Raw genomic sequence first — 23,085 nt, forward strand, 5'->3', positions numbered from 1 at the left:
CGGACCTCGACTAAATTTTAAATTATTATGTTGTCCCCTAATGATGCAAGAACAAATATTGTTATTATCGTTCTGCTTTCAAAATTTTTCCGCTCTATCTGAAATATTGGATACTCCCCTTAATTTTTTCTAGAATCAGATCTGTCCTAAACATATGTTTGATGGTAAAAGGAAAAAAAATTCCTGTAGACAAAAGGGGGAAAAACCTTCCGGAAAAATAAACTGCGATAAAAGAGATCTTAAAGAAAAAAAGATAATTGCCGGAAGAAAAAAGTTCAAAATAAAAAAAAAACTATGGAAAAAATAATAAATATGTACTATTAAAAAGAAATAATTGCAACAAAAAAATACTATTTAAATAAATGGAGAAAACATTTTTTAAGGTTTGGAATTATTATTAAAAAATGAGTGATCTGGAACAGATCGTTTCCTAGAACCTAGCTTTAAGTAAATTTATGGAACGAGAATGGAACCAAAACTTTTCTGGAACTGTAGAACGTTCCTAAAATATATTAAAATTGTTATATGGAAATGGATAAATTTTTATTTCACTATATTGCTTAGTTCTCTTAATAATTATTTAAAAATTTATATTAATTAATATGTAGATTAATAAATTTATTATAATAATATTATTGTTTAATACTGTTAAATTAAGAGAAAATAAATTTGGAAAAAATTAAATTTATCTTTAATTGCTTCAATGTGATAATTGAATTCATATTAATGGTCAAATAGAGATTGATGAGAAAAAATATATTAAGTTAGATATTTTTTTCTTTGAACATTCCAGAACTTCTAAATACAGGAACTTCCGGGATCATTAATAATTTCCTTGCAACTTTTTTTATTAATGAACATATTGTTTTTAATTATTTTTTTTTGGAATAAATAATTGAAATCGGATTCAGGAATTTCGCTGTCAATGGTACTTAGGGTGAATAGAAAATATAAAGAATTTAATGACTAAATAAGGTAATATTAATCATCTTATCAAGGATAGTTTATGCAATAGTAAGGGTAATTTATAATATATATTTTTTTTATGTCATTCACTTCTAAGTGTAGGTGTATGAAAATGACCCAAAAGGCAAAATTTGAAGGGGGGGTTGTAAAAATTTACCCTAATAAGCAGAGTTCTGGTATAGATAAAAGGTATAATTTGATAATTCTCGAATATTTTTTCAAATCCAAATTTCTGATAGTGTAAATAATTATATTATATTTAAAAAAAAATTCAGATATGAGGTCAAAAATAATTTTTTTTAAATATCGGCTTGGTGAGAAAAATATAGTCTCTGTATTTTTCTTTTTTAGACCAGCCCATATTTTTAAAATATTATGATCCAAGCTTGCAGACTGATCTATTAAGTGCCATTTAATATTATTAAAATTGCAAAAATCAAAAAATCAAAAAAGCCAAGTTTGGTTCATAACTCTGAAAATTAAAAAAAATAAATAAATAAAAATCAAATTAGACTGAGATAAGGACAACAATTAATTTCATATAACCTTAATAAAAAATACTATTACATTTATAATTTTCAATTAAAAATTTTGGGACAGGCTCGGTCATGAATAGTTAGAATTTGCAGTTCCAGTATGCATCACCACAATATTCGAAAGATCTCACCATTTGTAATCTTATAAATCCTATCTTTCTTTATTTTTTATCTATTAACCCCCATTATTTTGTATCACATAACCATGATATTTAAATCTGTCGATTGGCTTTGATATTCTTCAATTTCTGATTCATTTATGTTGTTCTCCCCTTGTCGCCATCCTCAAACATTTTGCCTTTTCGCGATTTAAACTAAGTTAGTGCTACTATATTAGGACATTGCTCCTTCTATCACCATATATTTGCATAAAATTAGTTTCATATTCTCCGTTGATGGATAAGAATAACTATTTAAATTTATTTAACCATTAACATCGAAATATGACTTTGACAAGTCCTCATAGAATTTCTTAATTATTTATTATCTAATCTTTATTACCCACCCTCATTCGTTGATTACACAAAATACGATGAGTTTGGAATGAAGGGTTATCTCGCCGCGAATTGGTGCTAACAGTGAATACAGGCTTATATACCTTTAATTTAGGCTCCATTTATTTTTCGATTGAATATTTTTTAATTAATATGCTAAAATTTATATTATATTAAACTAGTGACGAGATATTGTCAAAAATAATTATTAGCACTATGTAATGCTAATCACATTTTTATCGTTACATTGGAACGATATGAAAAAAATATAACAATAATTTTGAAAAGAAAAAAAGGAACCTCTATTACAAACATTTAGTATTTTATTTTGTAATCATTATAGAATATTTTAATTCATTCTTATTCTAGATATTTCGAAATATCGCGGGTCATTTTACATCAAAATGTTCTCCATTTTACTTCTATGTAAGTATCAATTTTTTTTAAATCAACCCTTTTAAAAATAACCATCTTAATCTCTTTATTTTCACGTAGTTATGACATCAGCATAAACCCCTTTAAAGCAAAACAACAAAGCCTTTTACTTCCTTTTTAAGAGGCAGTTCTATATCATCTATTTTTTGCTCATTTAACAGCTGATTTATGTTTTCTTAAAATTTTTGTAACCATACATAATATAATATTAAATTATCACTAATTCTAACATAAATTAGGAAACTTACATAAGTTATTTTTATTCCATTTAAAGTTATTTTTAAAAATCATCTAAATAATAATTATAGCAAAATGTATAGTTAGCGTTCAACCACTGATAATATTAAAAAAATTTCTCCAATTTCAACGTATAGAGTAGCGGCAGTTTGTTGCTTATCTTTTAAATTTGTCGTTTCTACAAGCATTATAAATGTTTAAAAAAAGGAAATGAACTAGGACTATCTCCTATAATTATGCTATTTATATCATGCCGCTTCTATTATATTCATATTATTGCTTCAAAGTTTTAGGTAGAGCTCTGTACGAACATCGAGTCCAATGACAGATAGATTCTCTCAGACTTGGTCACGTTCCGAACTTTTATTTTAAAATTATTCAAATTAAAGCTTCATCTTACAGTCGGAAAATTTGTCCATTTTTTCGGATCATACTTATATACTCTATATGAAGTTGGCCTGGACATTTCTAATAATAATTGTTAGGCTCAAACATAAAATTATAAAAAATCATAGATAGAACTGGACATGGAAAGAGATGCTATCAGCTTTTATACTGTTATTTATCTTGCGTTTAATTATCTAGTGTGGGCGATATCGAAAGAGACTTCCTCGATATTTTTGCAGAGATCATATGATCCCCTTACAGGAAGATGCGAAACATTCGAATACAGGAGTTATCGATGCGTGACTTTGACTAATTTGTATGACAGTTTAAGCGAATGTAGAGAAAGCTGCCACGTGTACTCAATCACCCGGGAAAAGAGGAGTAAAACTTTTCATTTTATATAGATTTCCTGGTTAATAGCTTGTGATATATTTTTTAGATCATAGATAATTCTGTACTGTTAAAAAATCCCTATAAAGCGAGTGATTGACAATAGGCGTATTTTATTAAAAACCAGTTACTTTAACTTAAAATCTTTTACTCATTTTTCAAATATAATTAAATGAGTATTAATATAAGTAAAGGCTAAACGTCCGTTCTGTTCCACAAAATATAACGCGTCGATGGGAATCTCGTCCTGGGTCCAGCCATACTTTAAAGTGTCGAATAATATATTTTAAAAAATAAAATTTATTTCCTAACATCCTTTTTCCAATCATCATTTATCAATTTTTTTAAAAAATAGTGTCTTTGTGTACTTTTTGAATGGAAAAGAATAAGTTGATCACCTTACATAAATAAAACTTTTTACAAGCCCCCAAATCATAGAATTTAAAACTAAATATTTTTACATAATTATCATAAAAAATCATCTACTATCCTTATTTAATATATTTTTAAGCAAAATTAAAATTAATTGATTTGTTCTTCAAAAGACAAATTTAAGAAACTAGATTCTAAAAGCCCTCTTTTAAAATTTATAAGAACCCATACTGCACCGAATTTTCCTCACTAAATTGACGTGATACCAAAATTTTCAGTCAGTTCTAACAAAAGTGCTAGTAATTAATATATATTTTTAAAATATTGTGTGGAACTATATTTATTTTTTTTAAATTTTATGTTTTGATTAAACAAAGTTTTGAAACCAGAAAAACTGTGTAAAATTTAAGAACCAGAAGTAGAAATCTTTTAAACATTTTCAGGAACTGAAAACACTTTAAAAATATATATTAACAGAAAACGGAACCCTTTTATCCAAGAAAAAAAATTCTAATACATAGACATAGCAATGTGGCGGAAAAATTATGATAGGATCGGGTCTGGAAGCGTCTTTTAAAAGTGCCCCATCTAGACCTGTACATTAGCTCACACCGAAATGACCGCCGATTGAGTTGAGCCTCGCTGTGTTCTCTGCCCATTTTTAACAAAAAGGCGTGAAACAATTTTAAAATGCTATAAATAGTTTATTGCAACATTCATTTTTATATTAAATTCTCATTTTCTATATTTAGAATACGAAAATTAAATATGATTTTTATTTGATGTCTAGGCTATTCATCTCCGTTTAATTTCGAATAATTCATACGACAAACTTGAATGGCCCCTAGTAGATTGGAACACACTGTTTATAACTACTAAATAATAACGCTCTCTAATAAAATAATATAACAAGTCAAGTGTGTGGAGACCGTAAACTTATTTTAAAGAATGAAAATTACCATACCTGAATTCATAGTTATCGCGAATTCTCGGCCAAATGTATCATATTTTTGTATTCAAGCTATTCAATTCAGAATGTAAGATTGTATATCTTATGAACCTTGCTTAAAATTGGCGAAAAAAAGATTAAGAAAAAATCTGATAACCCAATTTTATTTTCATAGTAATTTATTTTAATTTTAAACTATTATATAAATGAACATGTTCCAAGATTTTATATGTAACAAATTTTGCCACGCCATTAATTAAGCAGCTAAAACTTATTGATTATGATAAAAATGGAGATATTTCTATGATTTAATACTTTAATGTAATTTTTCACTTTTCTCAAAAGTATTGCTAAGGTATCTGTATTGTACTACATCCGTTAAAAAATATATGGCCAAGATTTGAGAAAATACATATAGAAATTGACACTGTAATTCTACCTACCGAGAAGGGTTTAACTCTGTTGGCGGCTTCTCTTAACTTATTTAGCTAGAAAAAAAATTCTTTGCATAACTGCAACTGCACTAGTAAAAGAATTTTAGTCTATCCTTGGATTCATTCTTAGCCACAAAAAAAATATCATTGTTCGCCATTTAGCTAAATTCGATATTCATATTTCACTCGAAATATATCACAGCTAAAATATAAGATAGTTATAAATGTGTTTTATTATTAAAACTAATAAAAGAAAAAGAAATTTTTTTAAAATTATTTTGTCATCAATCTATTTTCGGAGAATAAGAAAAATTACATAACTTTATATAGGGTTGGACAACGAAAAATATTTAAGAACTATTACCAATAATGAAAAAAGAGTTCTCAAATAAAAATACATTTGAATTAATAAAATATGTGCGTCGCATCGGCACCGAATCGGCGCAGACAACCGTCAATAAAAAAAAATGATAAACCACAACCGATTTATATCTTGACGCAAAGGTCCTAGTCCCATTCAAGATATATTAAAGACAAGGGGCGGATGTTTGATCTATATTGAAGTACAATTATCCTCTTCATTTATAACCGATTTTTATGATCTTATTTTAATGTAAAAACTGTAGGAAGAAGCTTCGACAAGTACTTCTATTCGCCCATGACCCTGAGTTGTAGATTATTTGAAGGATACTGCAAAGGCAATGTCAATCTTTTCACGACGGACAGCGCTTGCAAAAAAAATTGTGGGGCTAGCCCCAAAAATTTGGCCATAAAATATTTGCTCAAATATTGAAGCACCTTTAAATTATTTATAAAATAATCATACAATAAGTTATAAAATTTAATATTTTATTGCGATGATCTCAAACCTAAATCCTTAAGTCGATTTTAAGTTTATAAGTAAATTTAAGATATAAATTTAGATTTTATTTTTGAATTTTATTTTCCATGTTCAAGGAAACCCGCGAAGTCCCAGAGTAACAATCGGTTAATTGACCAAAAAATACTTGTTAACAGATGGACTGCATCTCAGAGATAAGTAAAGAAACTAGTGAGTTAGTTTGATACAAAAACTAGAAACTTTGAAATTATTAAGCCACCCAAGCTAATATTTATTTATAAAAACTCTGCAATAAATTTGGTATATTTAATATCCAAAATGCTTATAAATATGCAATTACTTCCTGAAGAAAAAAAAGCTTTGGTAACAAATCTCTAAAATAAATACCCACCTATTAAGGGAAATTTCCAATATTTTAACTAAACCCTTGTTAGTTCGGTATCTTCTTCCATTTGCATTTTTTGAAGAAAGAAAAAAAATATTTTGAATTACGCGATAAATCTAAGGAAGATAAATAAGAAAGTGTGGCTAAGTCATATTTTTTAAACCCAACACTAATATATTTCTATATAAGAAGATTGAAAAGGCTCATCAGAATAGAAAGAAAGTAGGTAAAAAGAAAGAAATAAAATTTTTTGATCTCTAGGATTTTCTGCTCAAAATATTGGAAGAAAAAAATCTTCAAAAAATCTTAGAAGAGTTTTTTTTCAGACTATGTAAAAAACTTAGGAAGGTTTAAAAAAAACAAAATATACATTCTTATTGATACCTGCTTGACAATAAACTTCACAATTCCATCTTTTAAAACTTTATCCGAGATTTATTTTAATATAATTTTTATTATACCGATAGATTTTCAAAATTCTATTCGTTAAATTTATTATATAATTTTTTATAAATATTATAATGATTTATCAATTGGATATTGTGAAAAGAAATAATTATAACTCTCCTATAGCAAGCCTATTTAAATACACTAAAAATAGTCACGCGATGCGAATTTATAATAAAACTTAGGAAACACATAATTATGAAGAGTAAAAGTCAATATATCATCTTAGTATTTTTTTTCACAATTTTGAATATATTTTTTTAAGAACTTATATAATTGCTTTCTCTTATTTCAATTCATTTTTCGCTATGGCACATTTCCTCGAAAGCCTGCCGAAGTTTGGGATATTTAAACTGGTATTTCAAAATATCGATCGTATTTCTCGGTATAACTTTTTGCCCTTTAGTCAGAAGTTGAGCCATAACTGGACCTAACATCAACGATAAAATCGATTCGGGTATCGGAGGAAACCATAATGGCTTGTGTAATACATTGGCTAAGGTTGCATGAAAATCCCTATTTTTGGAAGGGTTAGGCGATGTTCCATTGAATATTAGCAAGTTGGTGTCAATTGTATTCGAGGTAGCATGATCGAGATGAGTGTTGGGTTTTCTTTCTTCAAAATTGACAGTAGAAGTTTCGTTTTTCTCGTATAATTCGGTACTTCTTAAATTTGATTTGTTTTTCGGTTTGGATTTCAAAATGTATTCTGAGGAATTCGAATCTGAAGGTTTAGCGAAAGCAGCGTCACTAGCGGATGAATATCCTACTTTCAAATCTGTATCCGATTTTTTTCGGATAATGTTTAGGTTGTTATCGGGGTGCATATCTATAACGCATTTCAGCATTATACCCACTATATCGCTTATATGTATCCAGGACATCCATTGCTCGCCAGAACCGATAGCTTTGTTACCCAGATAAAATTTGAAGGCCGGCAACATTTTTTTCATCATAAACCCGTCCTTTCCCAAAACAAGACCTTTGATAATATAGCAAAAAAAAATTTTAAAAAATCCTGAAATTTTTCGTTCTTTAGAAATAAATAAAACATGGAGGGGTTTATTCATAAAATTGAAAGCAAAAAAAAAAGGATCTCTATATATGGTTAAATATTTCAAAAATAAATAAACACACATAAAGATAAGTTCTTTTTAGGAAATTTTTTGTTTCTAAAGATATTGTAATTGTTTATCTTTTTAAAAAATAGTATTTTAAAAATCAAGGACTATTAAATAGAAAGTAGAGGGTAATTCCATACCAAATCGATAACTTTTAGGCCCGACATTTTTAATTTTGATAAAATTCTGATTAATGGAGTTGTTAAACCTAAAAAGAGTGATGTTAAAAAGAATTTTTCGCAGCATTCTTTTAAAAGCGCAGAGTCAGGACACTCGCTGCAGAGGGTTACAAATCATTCTGCCTATAACATCTCTATAAGTAGACCGCGTTGCTAATTCATGACCTAAAACCATAAGTTTAATATTCTGATGTATGCTAAACACATACACAATGTTCCACTAGCCCATTCTAATACACAATTTTGGGTCTTAAGCTGAAAATTTTTAAAATCCAATTGTTATGTTAGCATTAAAACTATTTTTTTTGAGAGTCCATTCGTTCCCCCTTTTCAATGATAGGTATGTAATTTTTTTCCCCTGGTAATAGCCCACTAACATCATCATTGCAATAAAAATTTTTTAACAATATCAACTGTTTTTTGATTGAGATATTTAGAAGTCTCTCGATTTGGAGTTGAAAGAGTCCCCTCTTCCAAGATAATTTTGGAATTATATGCCATATGATGTGTAGCGTTGAGTTCCGATTTTTATTTTATTTGTGCTCCAATTATGAGGCAGAATGGTCAATTGATATTTTTTGATAAATTTGTAATTTCATAACGTTTGCACCCGATTCTGGGGGATAAAAAATTAATAGCAGGGTGCCTGATAACTCGCTTTTATCCTTCAACAATTATTATATTTTCTTGTAGGTAGAAGATATTGGAATCGTAACCCTCTTTTTAGGAAATTTAATCATTTATTATAAAAACAAATAATTTTTACAATTCATCAATAGTAATAACTATTAATAATAGGTAAGCCTATCAATGGTGAATTAGATAATATTGTTTCATGAATCGTGATCAGGGTTGCCAGGTCAAAATTTTCAAATTGTGAGAGAAATTAGGTATTTTGTGGGAGAAATATAAAAATTGTGGGAGAAGGCCTGCAAAGGACCGGGATTTAGAATTGACTTAGTTATCCACTTATTATTTTTTATAAATATAAAATCTAATCTATTTCCCAAAATAAAATAGGTAATTATTTTTCAAAATAAAATAGCTAACTTTTTTTAAAATAAAATAGCTAACTTTTTTTAAAATAAAATAGCTAACTTTTTTTCAAAATAAAATAGCCAACTATTTTTCAAAATAAAATAGCCAACTATTTTTCAAAATAAAATAGCCAACTATTTTTCAAAATAAAATATCCAACTCTTTTTCAAAATAAAATAGCCTAACTATTTTTCAAAAAAAAATATCCAACTCTTTTTCAAAATAAAATAGTTAACTATTTTCCAAAATAAAATAGTTAACTATTTTCCAAAATAAAATACCCAACTATTTTTCAAAATAGGTAATTACTGTACGACACAAAATTTCTTAGAGTACTATCTTTATTATTAAAAAAACATATTGATTTATTATAATATATTAATTTTGTTTAAAAATATAACCAACGATCTTTTTTAAATACAAAAGAATGTAAACAAGATAAAATTTTATAAAAAATTGTAATATTACAATGTAAAAAAATAAATGGGGGAAGGGAATATGATATTTTGAGGTATCAAAAATCTTCAAAGCATAAATCAGTACAGGGCATTCTATCAACATCTATTTCAAAAGAAAAATATTCTTCAAAAATAAGAAATAATATAGATGCAACTACAGTTGCGGAAATGGTAAATACCTATCATGCAGTACAACATTCAGAGAGTTACTCAACATCTCAATGTTGGTAGAATCTTTCCCCATAATATTTAACGACTAATATAAATGAATAGAATACTTTGTAGAACACAAAATGAGCAAGGCTATCAACAATGTTTTAGGATATAAATCCAGAAGGTCAATTCTTGACGATTTGAAAGATGTGCAAACATATGCAATTCTAACAGATGCATCTAATAAGGAGATATCAAAACATTTCCCTTGATCCTCCCCTATTTCAACAAAATTAATGTCATTTTAATAAAACTATTAAAAAAAATTTCTCCAGATATGAAATATCCAAAGACATAGCTAACCATAAATAATGGTAAATATGGCAGATTTGGCATTACCAATGAATTGCATGGTAGCTTTCTGATCTGATAATTCCTCAGTGAATTTGGCAAAAACCAGAGTGTATTTACAGAATTGAGTCAGCATAATGTTGGTTGACAGGTTCCTCCTAATACGCGCCATTGTAGAATTTTAAAATACAAACCTTTAAAAAATAAATAGATTATAAAAGCTGTCCTATTTGAAAATAATTTTCAAAAATAAATGGCAGAAGTATATTTAGGAATTTTACATATAGGAAATCTACTATATGCTGTTAATATGCAGTTGCAATCAGAAGAATATAATTTAATAAAGGCTCACTAAATTATGCTGCAGAAATACCAAAGTAAGAATATTACTATTATCGGATAATTATTAATAAGATTTAATATGATGTCATGTTTGAGGAGATTGTAATGCTTCTTTATTTTTATGATTTGCCAAAATATTCAAAATATTAATTTTACAATGTAAAAAATAAATTTATTTGATTTTATGCAAATGTATAAATAAGATTTTATAAAATATAGAAAGTCAAATAGTTATAGTTAATTATATTTTATATGAGATTTAAATAATGGAACTAAACGTTTACCGTCGTTATTAAGATATTTAATCCTGGCATGACATTTTATAATTTTGTTTAACCATTAAATCGGCCTCTTAGGATATCTTAAGCTTAGATTAAAGATGATTAAGATAATAATATTTTCTAAGATGAGTTCCACTTTCATTGCTAATTTTTAAAAATATTACTTCTAATATTAATAATATATTTTTTAATATATAATAGTACATAAGCAATTTATATTGAAAATAATTTTTCTTTTTATATATTTAATTATAACATTTTATTGTCCAAAAAACAACATCAGTATTGGAAACTAGTGCTTTAACCTCAAAACAATCTAAATCTCACCTAGAAGATAACTATCATGGTATATATAAATAAAAATATAAAAAAAGCACTAGTTTCCCATACTATTCTAACTTCAAATTTTGAAAATGTCGAATGGATTGGATTGGATGGAGAATTTAAAATTAGCGGAAAAATAAAATAAAAGAACTAGACATATTTTTCGAATAAATATTTAAAATTTATTTTAAAAATATAAAAATAATCAAATACTGTCTCTCAAAATTATTATTTATATATTAAAAACATTAAAATGCTAAAAAAAAATTGTGGGAGATTGTGGGAGATTTCTAATTGTGGGAGTTTTGTGGGAGTGAGATGTATGTGGGTAAACTAAAAAATTGTGGGAGACTCCCACTGATGGGGGGAGGCATGGCAACCCTGATCATGATACTGATGCTGAAAAATCTTATTATTTATGTTTAAAAATAGAAAAATGAATATAAAATAGATATAATATAAGTAAATAATAAAATATTAAATTCAAAGAAATTCGAAGAGCAAAGCACCTTAGCTCACAGGTTCAAAAGTTATAACGCAGATAAAAACGGCAACATTAGTATTTTAAAAAATTCTAGAATATTTAATAAAAAGCCTTTAATGGGTTAAAAAATTGCATCTAATTTTTATTTTCAGCAACATTATTTTTTAACTATTTGAAATCGTATTTTTGCCAAAAAGGCCATTTTTGGCACTTTTGACCATTGATATCTCAAGAACTATTAGTACTAAGAGGCTAATTTTGGATTCGATGCTTTCTAATGATGTTATGCAAAATTTTAAGGTCGAGTCGAACAGTTATTGATTTGATATGGAATTACCCTAGTATGAAAAGTTTAGATTTATTAAGATTTACATATTAAGGCGGGGTCAAATATATTTTGCCTTTTACTTGTATAGGGGGTGGAGGAGGGGGGGGGGTGTAAACATAAAGTTTGCGCTAGTACTTTATTTTGCAAAATATATATCCACAAAAATAAAAACTTTTTAAAATAAAGTATAAAGTATAATGAAAGAATGTGGGGGAAATACAAGTGCCAAAATTTGAAACTTAATTAAAAATTATAAAAATGATTGTAAAAAATTTAAATAACCATGATTAAATACTAATTATAGAAGTTTTTACAATAAAACGACGTGCAAACAGGAAGCAAAGAACGGCTAATATAACAAAATATAAGAATATTAATAAAATTTAAGTACCGATACCACTTTTTGGAGGCCGATCTGATAAATCGTTTCATTTGGGTCGATTTTTAATAACGGCTAACTCACCATTTTATCAGGAAATATTACGTAAACCTGAAGATTTTGCTCATAGATGGCACAAAGGTTTAAACATCTGTTGTCGAAATCTCGAGGGTCAGGCAATATTTAATTGGAAAAAATATAGTTAGCCGCTTTTAAAAATTGGCTAGAGTGATTAAGCATCGCTACATACATCTACTCATCTCATATACATTTTAATATTATAAAAACATCTAAATTTAACTAGTGTTGTGAACGAACCCGTTCGTGAACGAAGTTCGTTTTTTTGAAAAAAATTATGAACGGTGTTCCCTTTATTTTTGACGAACTTTGAACGTGAACGCGTTCCTTTTTTATGATGAACGCGTTCGAATTTAACGTTCGTTCAATTTGAAAAATTATATTTTTATTTATTTAAAAAATTTAATTTCCGAATTTTTTTTAAAAAAAGTATTATTTATATTTTTTAATCGGCTGTGTATTTCCTTTTCACATTTCAATTTTTTTAACACGTAGTTTATTAATTTGAATATTATTGTTTTAATTTAATTTATTAGCATAAGCATGGATATTATTATTTAATCCTCATCATCTGATTCTGAAAATCCAAATTCAGATGAATTATCATTACCATGGCCAAATATGATAAATGTTTTACATTAACATCCTATATTGAAGGAACTAATCCAATGTTTGCTAAGTGTAAAATGTGGCCAAAAAGTATTATAAAATCTTCAGGTTCCAATTTAAAACGACATTTGATTTTAATATTAATTATTTGATTTTATATGATATAACTAAGTTAAATCATTAAATTTGAAGAAATAATGCATTTGAGATATTTGACCCCAACAATAACGAAGTTATTTTAAAATAAAAAAAATTAGTGGCCTCAAATATGCTCAACCATTGATAGACGCCGTATTAGATGGGATTAATAAAAAATATTAAACCTATTACTCTCAATTAATTACATATATTTTATTTTTTTTAAAGATTTGAACATATATATATATATGAAGATCAATATGTTCTTTCTGCAATTATAGATCCACTATTCAGGCTTCAATGGCCATGGATAAAACTTCCACAGAACGAACTTATTAAAAATAAACTTATAGCGTCATTGAAAAAAATGCTATGAAAACCCTAGAGAACTGTTAATTTCGAGATATCCTTTTTTTGTCGTGAGTAGAGAATGGATCAGAGGAGGATAACTTATCTCAATTTTTTGCAAATAACAAAACAATATTTTTTTAATTAATTCACCACGTTAAAAGAACTGTTTATTAAGTATAATACCACAATACCCTCATCTGCCCCTGTAGAGCGCGTTTTTAGTATAGCTAATGCCGTATTAACTGCCAAGTGTTCCTGTCTATCAGATAAATATTTTGAAACCAATTGTTATTAAAATTTAATAAGAAAAATTTTTTATAAATAAAAATATCTTTTAATTCGCTATATTATATTTTATTTATAATTATATTATCAAAATAAAACTATATAATTTTTTAACATGGCTAAAATATATTGTATTAAAAAATATAAGTTTATTTATATTAAATTTAATTTAAAAAAATTTATCATAAAATTTTTAACGCATTCCTTTTTTTTGAACATGAACTTGAACAGGAACGCATTCGATTTTTGTCAATGAGAACGTTGAACGCATTCAATTTTTTTAGAAATGTTTACAGCACTAAATTTAACCATACCATAATATAAGTCATTTAAATATATTATGATCTGTTATAGTTTATATTCATGAATCTATAGGTATATAAAAAAAATTTGTTAATAAATTATTTATATAACATTAATCTATTTACATAATAAGTAACAAATTTATTAAGAAATTTAAAATAATTTATTTATATATAACATTAATCTATTTACTTAATAAGTAACAAATATATTGTGAAATTTGAAAGTGGATTTTTAAAATTAAGATGCTATTTTATTGGATCAGAAAATTATATAATATTAGCCAATACCCAATATTTAAAAAAAGCTGAAATATTGGTACATCTTTAATAAAATTGTAACAGACCTGTGCGGATTATGATTGTTCTTAAGTCATTGTGAGGAATTTTAATCTGAATTAAATATTTAAAGATAACAGCTTAAATAATATGAAAACAATATTTTTTTAATTAACTAATTAAATATTAACTTGAGAAGGATCATCAATAGCTGCCCTTTCCCATTCTTGGCAAAGCTTTGTTAAAAAAAGAACTTCTTCTCCTTTAGGGAATTGTTTAAAATTCTGATCAAATATATCTGGGATAAAAGTTTCATCGTAAATTTTGGAAGGATGTGGTGGATAAAAACTAAGTGCTGAAGAAGAAACAAATAATTTGGTGCATTTACTTTTGTTGATGGCATTCTTTAGGAGCCTAGTTGTATTGACTCTACTTTCCCATAATTTATTCTGAAAAGATTCTGACCATCGCTTGGTAAAATCTTTTTATACAAGCAAATTTTATATTAAAAATCATATAATTATGATGTATTATATGCTATTGTTAAACCTAATGTTAACTTTTTTATATTATTATTATAATTTTCAATCTTAAAATTAATTTAATATCAATATAAATTATGTCATACAAATAATTTTACTTTTTAAAAAAAGTAGAATTTTGTACAATAAATTAAAAAAATATAGTCATTTAGGAAATATCAATTAAAATAATAAAGACAACCTACTGTTTATATTGTATATATATATGAAAAAAATAAGAAAAACTGAAAGGTTAATTCTCAACAAGTTTCATTTAATAATTTGCAATATAAAGTCTATACCCATAATATTTTGCCCTTGAAGACCAATAATTGCATGACACTTAGGGAGGTCTCCTGATTTGATCTCTTCCCATGTTATATTTTTAACATTTCCTTTGTTATTATATCTGCTAATTAATTTTGTTTTAAATCCATTATTATGTAAGGCCTGATTTAAATGTGAGCCTATAAATCCAGTACCTCCTGCTATAATTACAAGTTTTTTGTCCATCTAAAACTTCTTTGGGGTATTCCTTAAAATTTTATATAAACAATAATATTATGAGAAAGATATTACCTTGATTCAAATGATTTAGTTATCGCTTTAATATTTTCTTGACCTGCAAGAGAGTATGTATTAAATTACAGTAATATAGAAATTACCAATCTCCTTACATCTTAAAAGAGCATAAACCGATAGTTGAGCAGCGCGTCTTATGAGATATGACCTTGATAGCTTAAAATAATTTTAATCTTTAAAATATTTTATAATAAATATTACCTTCTCTATTATATCTTCTTGTTGTGCAAGGATTCTTTAAAATAATTTAAATTTGATATAAAAGATCATTTTAACCTAAATAGATAATTTAGCCTGTTGAACATAAATGGGTGAATGAAATTTTTCTATGCGGTTCTGTGCTAAACTGTGATCGATCAAATCCCATTAATGTGTATTATATATATATATTGATATTGACTAATCATTAAAGCAAACAAAAATGCCATGATAATTTAGGTAGAAATTTTTATTTCCAAAATTTGGCCGCTTTCACAATTTAAATAAAATTCCGAATATGCGGTCCTCTTAATTCATCATACCCTAAAATATAAACCATAAGGCTGCATTCATAGTGGAGACGGATCCGTTTTTACATCCGTTCCGTCAAAAGTCAAACTCATTAAAAATGATATAAATGTTCATAGACTATAAAAAAATTGTAAGTAGCGTTATAACGCTCTATAAGATTTGCCGGATAAAAAATTCAAAATGTTTTGACTTCAAAATTGGCCAGATCCGTTTTTAAGACGTAAGGTATCGGAACGGACGCACTATGAACATATATATCATTTTTAATGAGATTGACTTTTGACGGAACGGATGTAAAAATCGGATCCGTCTCCACTATGAATGCAGCCTAAAAGTAGTAATTCGGCCTGCGATTTTATTTGGGAAGAACAAAAATGAGGGAGTAAACAGAAAGACCTCATTAGTAGACAAATATTAAGAAGCCTAGATATGTCATCAAAAAATTGATTAACATACGCGATGGTTTCGGACACAGTAATTATAATGTGCAACTCGATGCTTATGGTGAAGAAAAAAGAGAGGTAGCTTTTAAAATGAAGGGAACGCATGATAAAAATTTTTATATTAGGAAAAAAGGTAAATATTAAAACCGCGTGCAAGGGATTTTTAAAAAAAACTCATCTTAAAGGAGGTAATCGACATTTAAATATGATTTTATCATGAATAAGAACATAAGCGTGTTTAAATTAGAACTTTTATCCATCCTTAAAGCAGGCGCGTAAACAATGAGGGGAGGCCCATCGCAAATTTGACTGTTTTCATAAATATAATTTTAAAATAATAAAAATTTTACCCCCATCCCCCCACCCCCTATTCTCATCAAAATTTTGCAATATCAATCAGAGTTTATCTTTGCTGCAAGTTGCATTAATAAATTATTTTCCTATAGCTCACTACTTTGTAGAAATTTACAAAAACCAGTTTTAGATTTGGTTTAGATTATTGATTTGGAGTAAAATGTTTTTAAACAGGTAAATAAAAATTAATCTAAATAAGTATTTTCATAATATTTATCTGACGTTGAATCATAAGCTAAATCTTATGATATAAATTAAACCTCGTCTAGCACCTAAGCAATTTATGTAATATAAATGTTGACAACTGAAGAATATTATATAATATCCATTTTAATTTCATTCTTTTCTTATCGCAAATTAAAATACATTTTTTAGATAAAAAAGACTTTAGCAATCTTCAAATTTTATTAACTAAAGATCCTTCTTCGTTTTCAGATGCCACTATTGGTAAAATTAAATATTTAGCAAAATTTTATTCCTATGATATTGATAAATCAATTTAATCAGTTGATTCGAATTGTGGTATAAATATTTACTACGTTTGGTTATTTTACTTCAGCTAAATCGATGTAAGGAAACCTTGGCTCAATTTCCTAATATTTCGAAGTTGTTTTATATTCTTGCATATTTGTCTATTACAACATAATGAAAGGACCTTTTGCAACTTGAGAAGATTAAAAACTTATTTACAAAATACTAATTCCGAATCTCGGCTAAATGAGTGAGCTCTGTTAAATATCCACAGAGATTTGGTTCTAACGACAAACGAAATTCTTGATGAATTGGCAAATTTCCCATGAAAATTAAAAATCAATTATAATTATAGTATTTAATAAATTTTTTGTACAATATTGTATTTGATAAGAAATTATAAACTCGTTTTATAAATTATTTCCTACTCACACTTAATATTTTCAATAAAAATAATTTCTTATTTATATCGTATGTGAATTTAAGCTGAGGCTATAAAGCCATTTCATAAAAAAAAATGTCACTAAACTTTATATCAATTTTATATTTGATTTTTTAATAATATACCTAACTTAAAATAATAAAAAATTGGGTTATGACCTTTATTTCTTCTTTAAATATCCATAAGCGTTAATTAGTAAATAAAAACATATTGATATAATTATTATTGAATTATTAATAATTTAAAAGAATAGCTCAAAAGAAAAGTGGCCAACGGCCAACTAAAGAGAGTTTAAGGGCGAAACACCCCCCCCCCCAAAAAAAAAAATTACCCCCTAAGGAAAATCCTAAATATGCCACTGCCTTAGTGACACCATTAACTAGCTCTTAATACCTAAAGCCATGTGCTGGTTCGTCTTATTTTTTAACATGGCATCTTTCCTTTAGACTCTCTAAATGAAGCTATATAGAAGGCTAAATAGGCGACTTTATAAACTAGATAAATATGGTCCAGAGACACTAAATCTTTTGATCAAACTCCGCCCAGGCCCGAAGTTAAAAAATTTTAAGCCCAGGCTTGTATTTAATTATAAAAAAACATATCCAATAATTTATTGTGTTTAATGAGAATTCAAATTTATGTGTATTTATATTTCGGCAATCATTTGTTGGACTGTAATTTATTGTTATTGGAAGAAAAATATAGCAATATTTTTTTAGGATGTTATCTAAATTTAAATTTTCAAAAATTCAGGCCCGCTAAAAATATAATAGGTTCATTCTCAGCCCATGAACCGCGGACCGGCCCAGCCCTATGAAGGTCTCTGACCAAGACACGGCCTAACCATTTTTTGAATATTCTATTTTCTTAGTGGAAGTTAGTGTTACAAAAGTATTTATTAACTCATTCGGATTTTTTTTTTTATAGATTTATGAAAATATTCATAAACTGATAAACTTGTATTTTATTTATATTTTATTTACTTTGTTTAACTACTATTTCTATTTTATTTTTCTATAGACTTTGAATATATTTCTAGTCATTTATTTACAGATTTATGAAAATAATTTTTTTGATATACTTGATTTATGATTATTTTTATATTTTTATATATACTTTATATATTTCAAAGTATTTCAAAGAATCTCCGAATAATGTTTATTTATATTTTAAATATGGATCTATGAATCTGTCTGGAAAACTTAGAAAACTTAGGAAAACAAAATTTTCTTTGTCCAAATTTTTAATAATAATTTTCTATCATATTTTATTTACTTTGTTTAACTACTATTTTTATTTTATTTTTCTATAGACTTTGAATATATTTCTAGTCATTTATTTATAGATTTATGAAAATAATTTTTTTGATATACTTGATTTATGATTATTTTTATATTTTTACATATACTTTTTCAAAGTATTTCAAAGAATCTCCGAATAATGTTTATTTATATTTTAAATATGGATCTATGAATCTGTCTGGAAAACTTAGAAAACTTAGGAAAACAAAATTTTCTTTGTCCAAATTTTTAATAATAATTTTCTATCATATTTATTTTTATTAAAATTTATGAATTATTATTTAAATTTTACTTTTCTTATACTGAAATATTTTTCCATTTAACTTTAATTTATTTACTTCAACGTTGAGATTCCATTTAACCTTATTTTTTCTTTACAACATATTGCTGAGAACTCATACTTTTAACTCGGTGGAGGTAAAAAAAAATAAAATTATTTGATTAAAACTTATATTTTAATTTTACTTGGTACTTACTTTATTTTTCTATTTAACTTTAATTTCTTTTCATTTAACTTTAATTACGTTATATCTTCACGTTTGAGAACTTGTAACTCCATGTTGGTAAATACTTAATTTAATACTCTAATAACACACCTAATTTAAATTCAGTATTATTTAGATAAATATTTTCTTAGTTTCTTAATTTAAATTTTCTTGTAGTTAAATATTTCTAATACTTTTTTAATATAACGAACTTCTACAAATTTGAATTTCTTTTATGACCTAAATAAAACTTCTACATTCTTGATCTCCTATTTCTCTCATACATTATATAGAGTATGATACGCTGAGAACTTATACTTTTAACTCATTGATAGGTAAATCTAAGTACTAAATTTGTATACTTAATCTAAATTTCCCTATTACTTGGTCAATTATTTTAATACGATTATGGGAATCTATTAAACTTTAATCTCTTTACATCATAACGCTAGAACTTATATCTTTCACTCAATGGTAGGCATATACTAAATTTAATTTCAGTATTTCTTAGTTAAATTTTTTTCTAGATACTTAATTTAAATACCTAATTTAAATTCTCTTGTAGTTAAATATTTTTAATACTTTCTTAGTATAACGAACCTTTACAAATTTGAAGTTCTTTTATGACCTAAATTAAAATAAAACTTTTACTTTCTTGATTTTCTATTTCTCTCATACATTATATAAAGTATGATACGCTGAGAACTTATACTTTTAACCCAAATGATAGGTAAATCTAAGTGCTAAATTTGTATACTTAATTTAAATTTTCCTATTACTTAGTCAATTATTCTAATACGATTTTGTGAATCTATTTAACTTTAATCTCTTCACGTCATAACGCTAGAACTTATATCTTTTACTCAATGTTAGGCATATACTTAATTTAAATTCTGTATGACTTAGTTAAAAAAATTTTTCTAGATACTTAATTTAAATACCTAATTTTAATTTTTCTTGTAGTTAAATATTTTTAATACTTTCTGGTATAACGAACTTTTACAAATTTGAAATTCTTCTTGACCTAAATTAGAATAAAACTTTTACATTCTTGTTTTTTCTATTTCTCTCATACATTATATAAAGTATGATTCGCTGAGAACTTATACTTTTAACTCGTTAGGTAAACCTAAGTACTAAATTTGTATACTTAATTTTAAACTTTCCTATTACTTAGTCAATTATTTTAATACTTAAATACTTGATCTAAATACTTAATATAAATTACCTAATTTAAATATTTAATTTAAATACTTAATTTAAATTTTCTAATCACTTAATTAAATATTTTTTTCTTTTTTATTAATACTCAGTTAGTATCAACGAACTTTTACGAATTTAAATATTTCTAACTTGTAATATTTTGATTCCCCTTGGGCGCTTAAGTATATGGCTTTGCCACCTTGCGTATAGGACACCTACGCGTGTAGGAAACTGTGACTCGCCCGAAAGTGGATTAAATTATTTTCCCTCCTTATTCCTGGAGCCCCCTTTTATTCTTTTTATTTTTTCTTCTTTTCCCTTTCCTTTAGATTGAATTTCATTGAACTTTCCTTCAAATTAAAATGCAAATTTTTAAATAATATTTAAAAACAGAAAACTATTTGTTTTCTGAAGACATTTTAATAACATGAATATTATACAGTACTATTCTTAAGAAATAACTTTATATCAAATTTAATACTTTGTTCCTCCATACTAACTTTAAATTTAACTCTTAAATTTTATTGTAACAATTAGTCTCTTAAAATAGGTTGAAAGATCTCCCCTTCTCTTAACTATCAATTATAGTAAGAACCCTTTGAATCCTTGAATATAATTTAATTAATCTCCTTATATTGAATCTCATTGTACCCAGTTGATATATTTAAGTTGAACCATGCATAAACTAAATGGAAAATTACTTATCTCTTCTTTGAACATAAATGGTCTACGTGATAAACTTGCTATTTTACTAAAAATGATGACAGATGAGAAAATTGATATAATTACAATACATGAAACCCATAGTCAGGGAAACACCTATGCCACGTTTAACCATTTCATATTGTATGGTTCAGGCACTACTCTTAACAGCTGGTCTGGTGTTGGCTTCCTGATAAACAAAAAAATATATAATTATATTGTTAAATTTATACCTATCTCGGAAAGATGTGGGCTTTTATACGTTAACACCAATTTCAGACCAACTATTCTGGTGAATATATATGCACCTCCGAAGAGAAGAGATAGATTACATTTTCTTGATGACCTAGGAAATATTATCAATACCTTACCCAAAAGATACAACATTATTTTGATGGGTGATCTAAACACTAGAATTGGTTTGGAAGAAAGCTATATAAGAAGGGGGATCATCGGTAATGCATCTATTGTTCAGCCAAATTGCGAGGATAGCAGGAAAATACTGGATCTATGTAGTAGTAAAAACCTTACAATTGAAAATACCTTTTTCTCTCATAGGGAGGTGGACACCTTTACCTTTAAAAGAGGGGGTTACAGATCACAAATTGACTTTTTCATATCGAATGTTCATTGGTGGTTTAAGGACGTAGTAGCCATGAGGAGTATTAACATATCAGACCATAGAATGATCAAGGCCAAAATATGGATTAGGAACCTATGGAGAGTCTCAGCAGGACCCAGTTATACCCCACACCAACCAACAAACGGTCTTAGAAGACAAAGTATTAGGAACCTCCAAATGCCCGAAATTAGAGATCTTTTTGATCAGAAACTTCGAGAAAAGGTAACTAGGTTTGTAAATATATCCAAATTCAATACTTTGGAGGAATGCTGGATGCTGTTTAAAGGTGACATTCATGAAGCAAGCAAAGTCTTAGTAACTAACAATTCCTTGGCAAGGAATGAATGGATATCCACAAATACCCTACAAAAAATTGAGGAGCTTCGCTCTAGTAACTGCTTTGATAGGGAACTTTGGAAAATCATTCAAAGATCTCTAAGAAGCGACAGAAGAATCTTTACTGCTAGGAAAGCATATGAGATTGATGTAGACATGCGAGGAAACAGACTCTTTGACGCCTATAACAAACTCAAGCATTTTTGTAAATCAAAAATTTTTAGAGAGTTACCATCCATCCGGTTAGATAATAATAAAGTTATATTCGACCAGGATGATCAAATGGCACTCTGGACAGATTACTACATGAACATCTTCGAATCCAGGAAACCCGTGAGGTTGACATGTGAACAATATACTTCTTCTCAATCTACCTCCCAATTTACACTTAATGAAATTACCACTGCTCTAAAGAAACTAAAAAACCACAAAGCTCCCGGGCTCAGATAACATTACAGGAGAACAACTTAAAGCTTCACTAGACACCATACCACGATTTTTGCTCATTATCTTCAACAAAATATGGTCTTCGGGGATGACTCCTAAAGATTGGAATCTCTCCACTCTTTGCAACTTCCCCAAGATCTCAAACCCTACGAATTTTCGTGACTACAGGGCTATTGCACTTACATCGACGGCGTTCAAGATTTTTATGGTCCTACTCAAGACCCGTATTCTACGATCATCGCATAACCTCTTTGCTAAATATATTTGTGCGTATCGTCCTGGTAAAAATATTATGGAGCCTTTTCTTACCCTC

The 23,085-nt window shown here is 27.0% G+C and overlaps 2 protein-coding genes across 2 annotated transcripts; one reads left to right on the forward strand and one right to left on the reverse strand.

Moving 5' to 3' along the window:
* Positions 1-6,963: 6,963 nt before the first annotated feature.
* LOC135930526 (epimerase family protein SDR39U1-like) lies at positions 6,964-15,797 on the reverse strand. Its single transcript, XM_065467326.1, has 8 exons — positions 15,733-15,797; positions 15,658-15,691; positions 15,540-15,612; positions 15,454-15,496; positions 15,177-15,409; positions 14,545-14,834; positions 14,422-14,467; positions 6,964-7,855 (listed from the first exon to the last, which is right to left on the reverse strand). Exons 5-8 carry the CDS (start codon positions 15,385-15,387, stop codon positions 7,170-7,172), a joined length of 1,233 nt encoding a protein of 410 aa, XP_065323398.1. The 5' UTR covers positions 15,388-15,409; positions 15,454-15,496; positions 15,540-15,612; positions 15,658-15,691; positions 15,733-15,797; the 3' UTR covers positions 6,964-7,169.
* Positions 15,798-21,341: 5,544 nt separating this feature from the next.
* LOC135930260 (uncharacterized) lies at positions 21,342-22,775 on the forward strand. Its single transcript, XM_065467040.1, has one exon. It carries the CDS (start codon positions 21,342-21,344, stop codon positions 22,773-22,775), a length of 1,434 nt encoding a protein of 477 aa, XP_065323112.1.
* Positions 22,776-23,085: the final 310 nt, after the last annotated feature.

This window comes from Gordionus sp. m RMFG-2023, chromosome 5 (assembly GCF_954871325.1).
Source record: "Gordionus sp. m RMFG-2023 chromosome 5, tfGorSpeb1-WG-v2, whole genome shotgun sequence".
In the NCBI taxonomy this organism is placed as follows: Eukaryota; Metazoa; Nematomorpha; class Gordioida; order Chordodea; family Parachordodidae; genus Gordionus; species Gordionus sp. m RMFG-2023.

Coding starts and splice junctions, on each gene's coding strand:
- LOC135930526 (XM_065467326.1), bottom strand. CDS start 15,387: ATGGACAAAAAACTTGTAATTATAGCAGGAGGTACTGGATTTATAGGC. Junction 14,468..14,544: donor CTATTGATGATCCTTCTCAA/GTTAATATTTAA, acceptor TATTTAATTCAG/ATTAAAATTCCTCACAATGA. Junction 7,856..14,421: donor AACAATCATAATCCGCACAG/GTCTGTTACAAT, acceptor ATATTATCAAAG/GTCTTGTTTTGGGAAAGGAC.
- LOC135930260 (XM_065467040.1), top strand. CDS start 21,342: ATGCATAAACTAAATGGAAAATTACTTATCTCTTCTTTGAACATAAAT.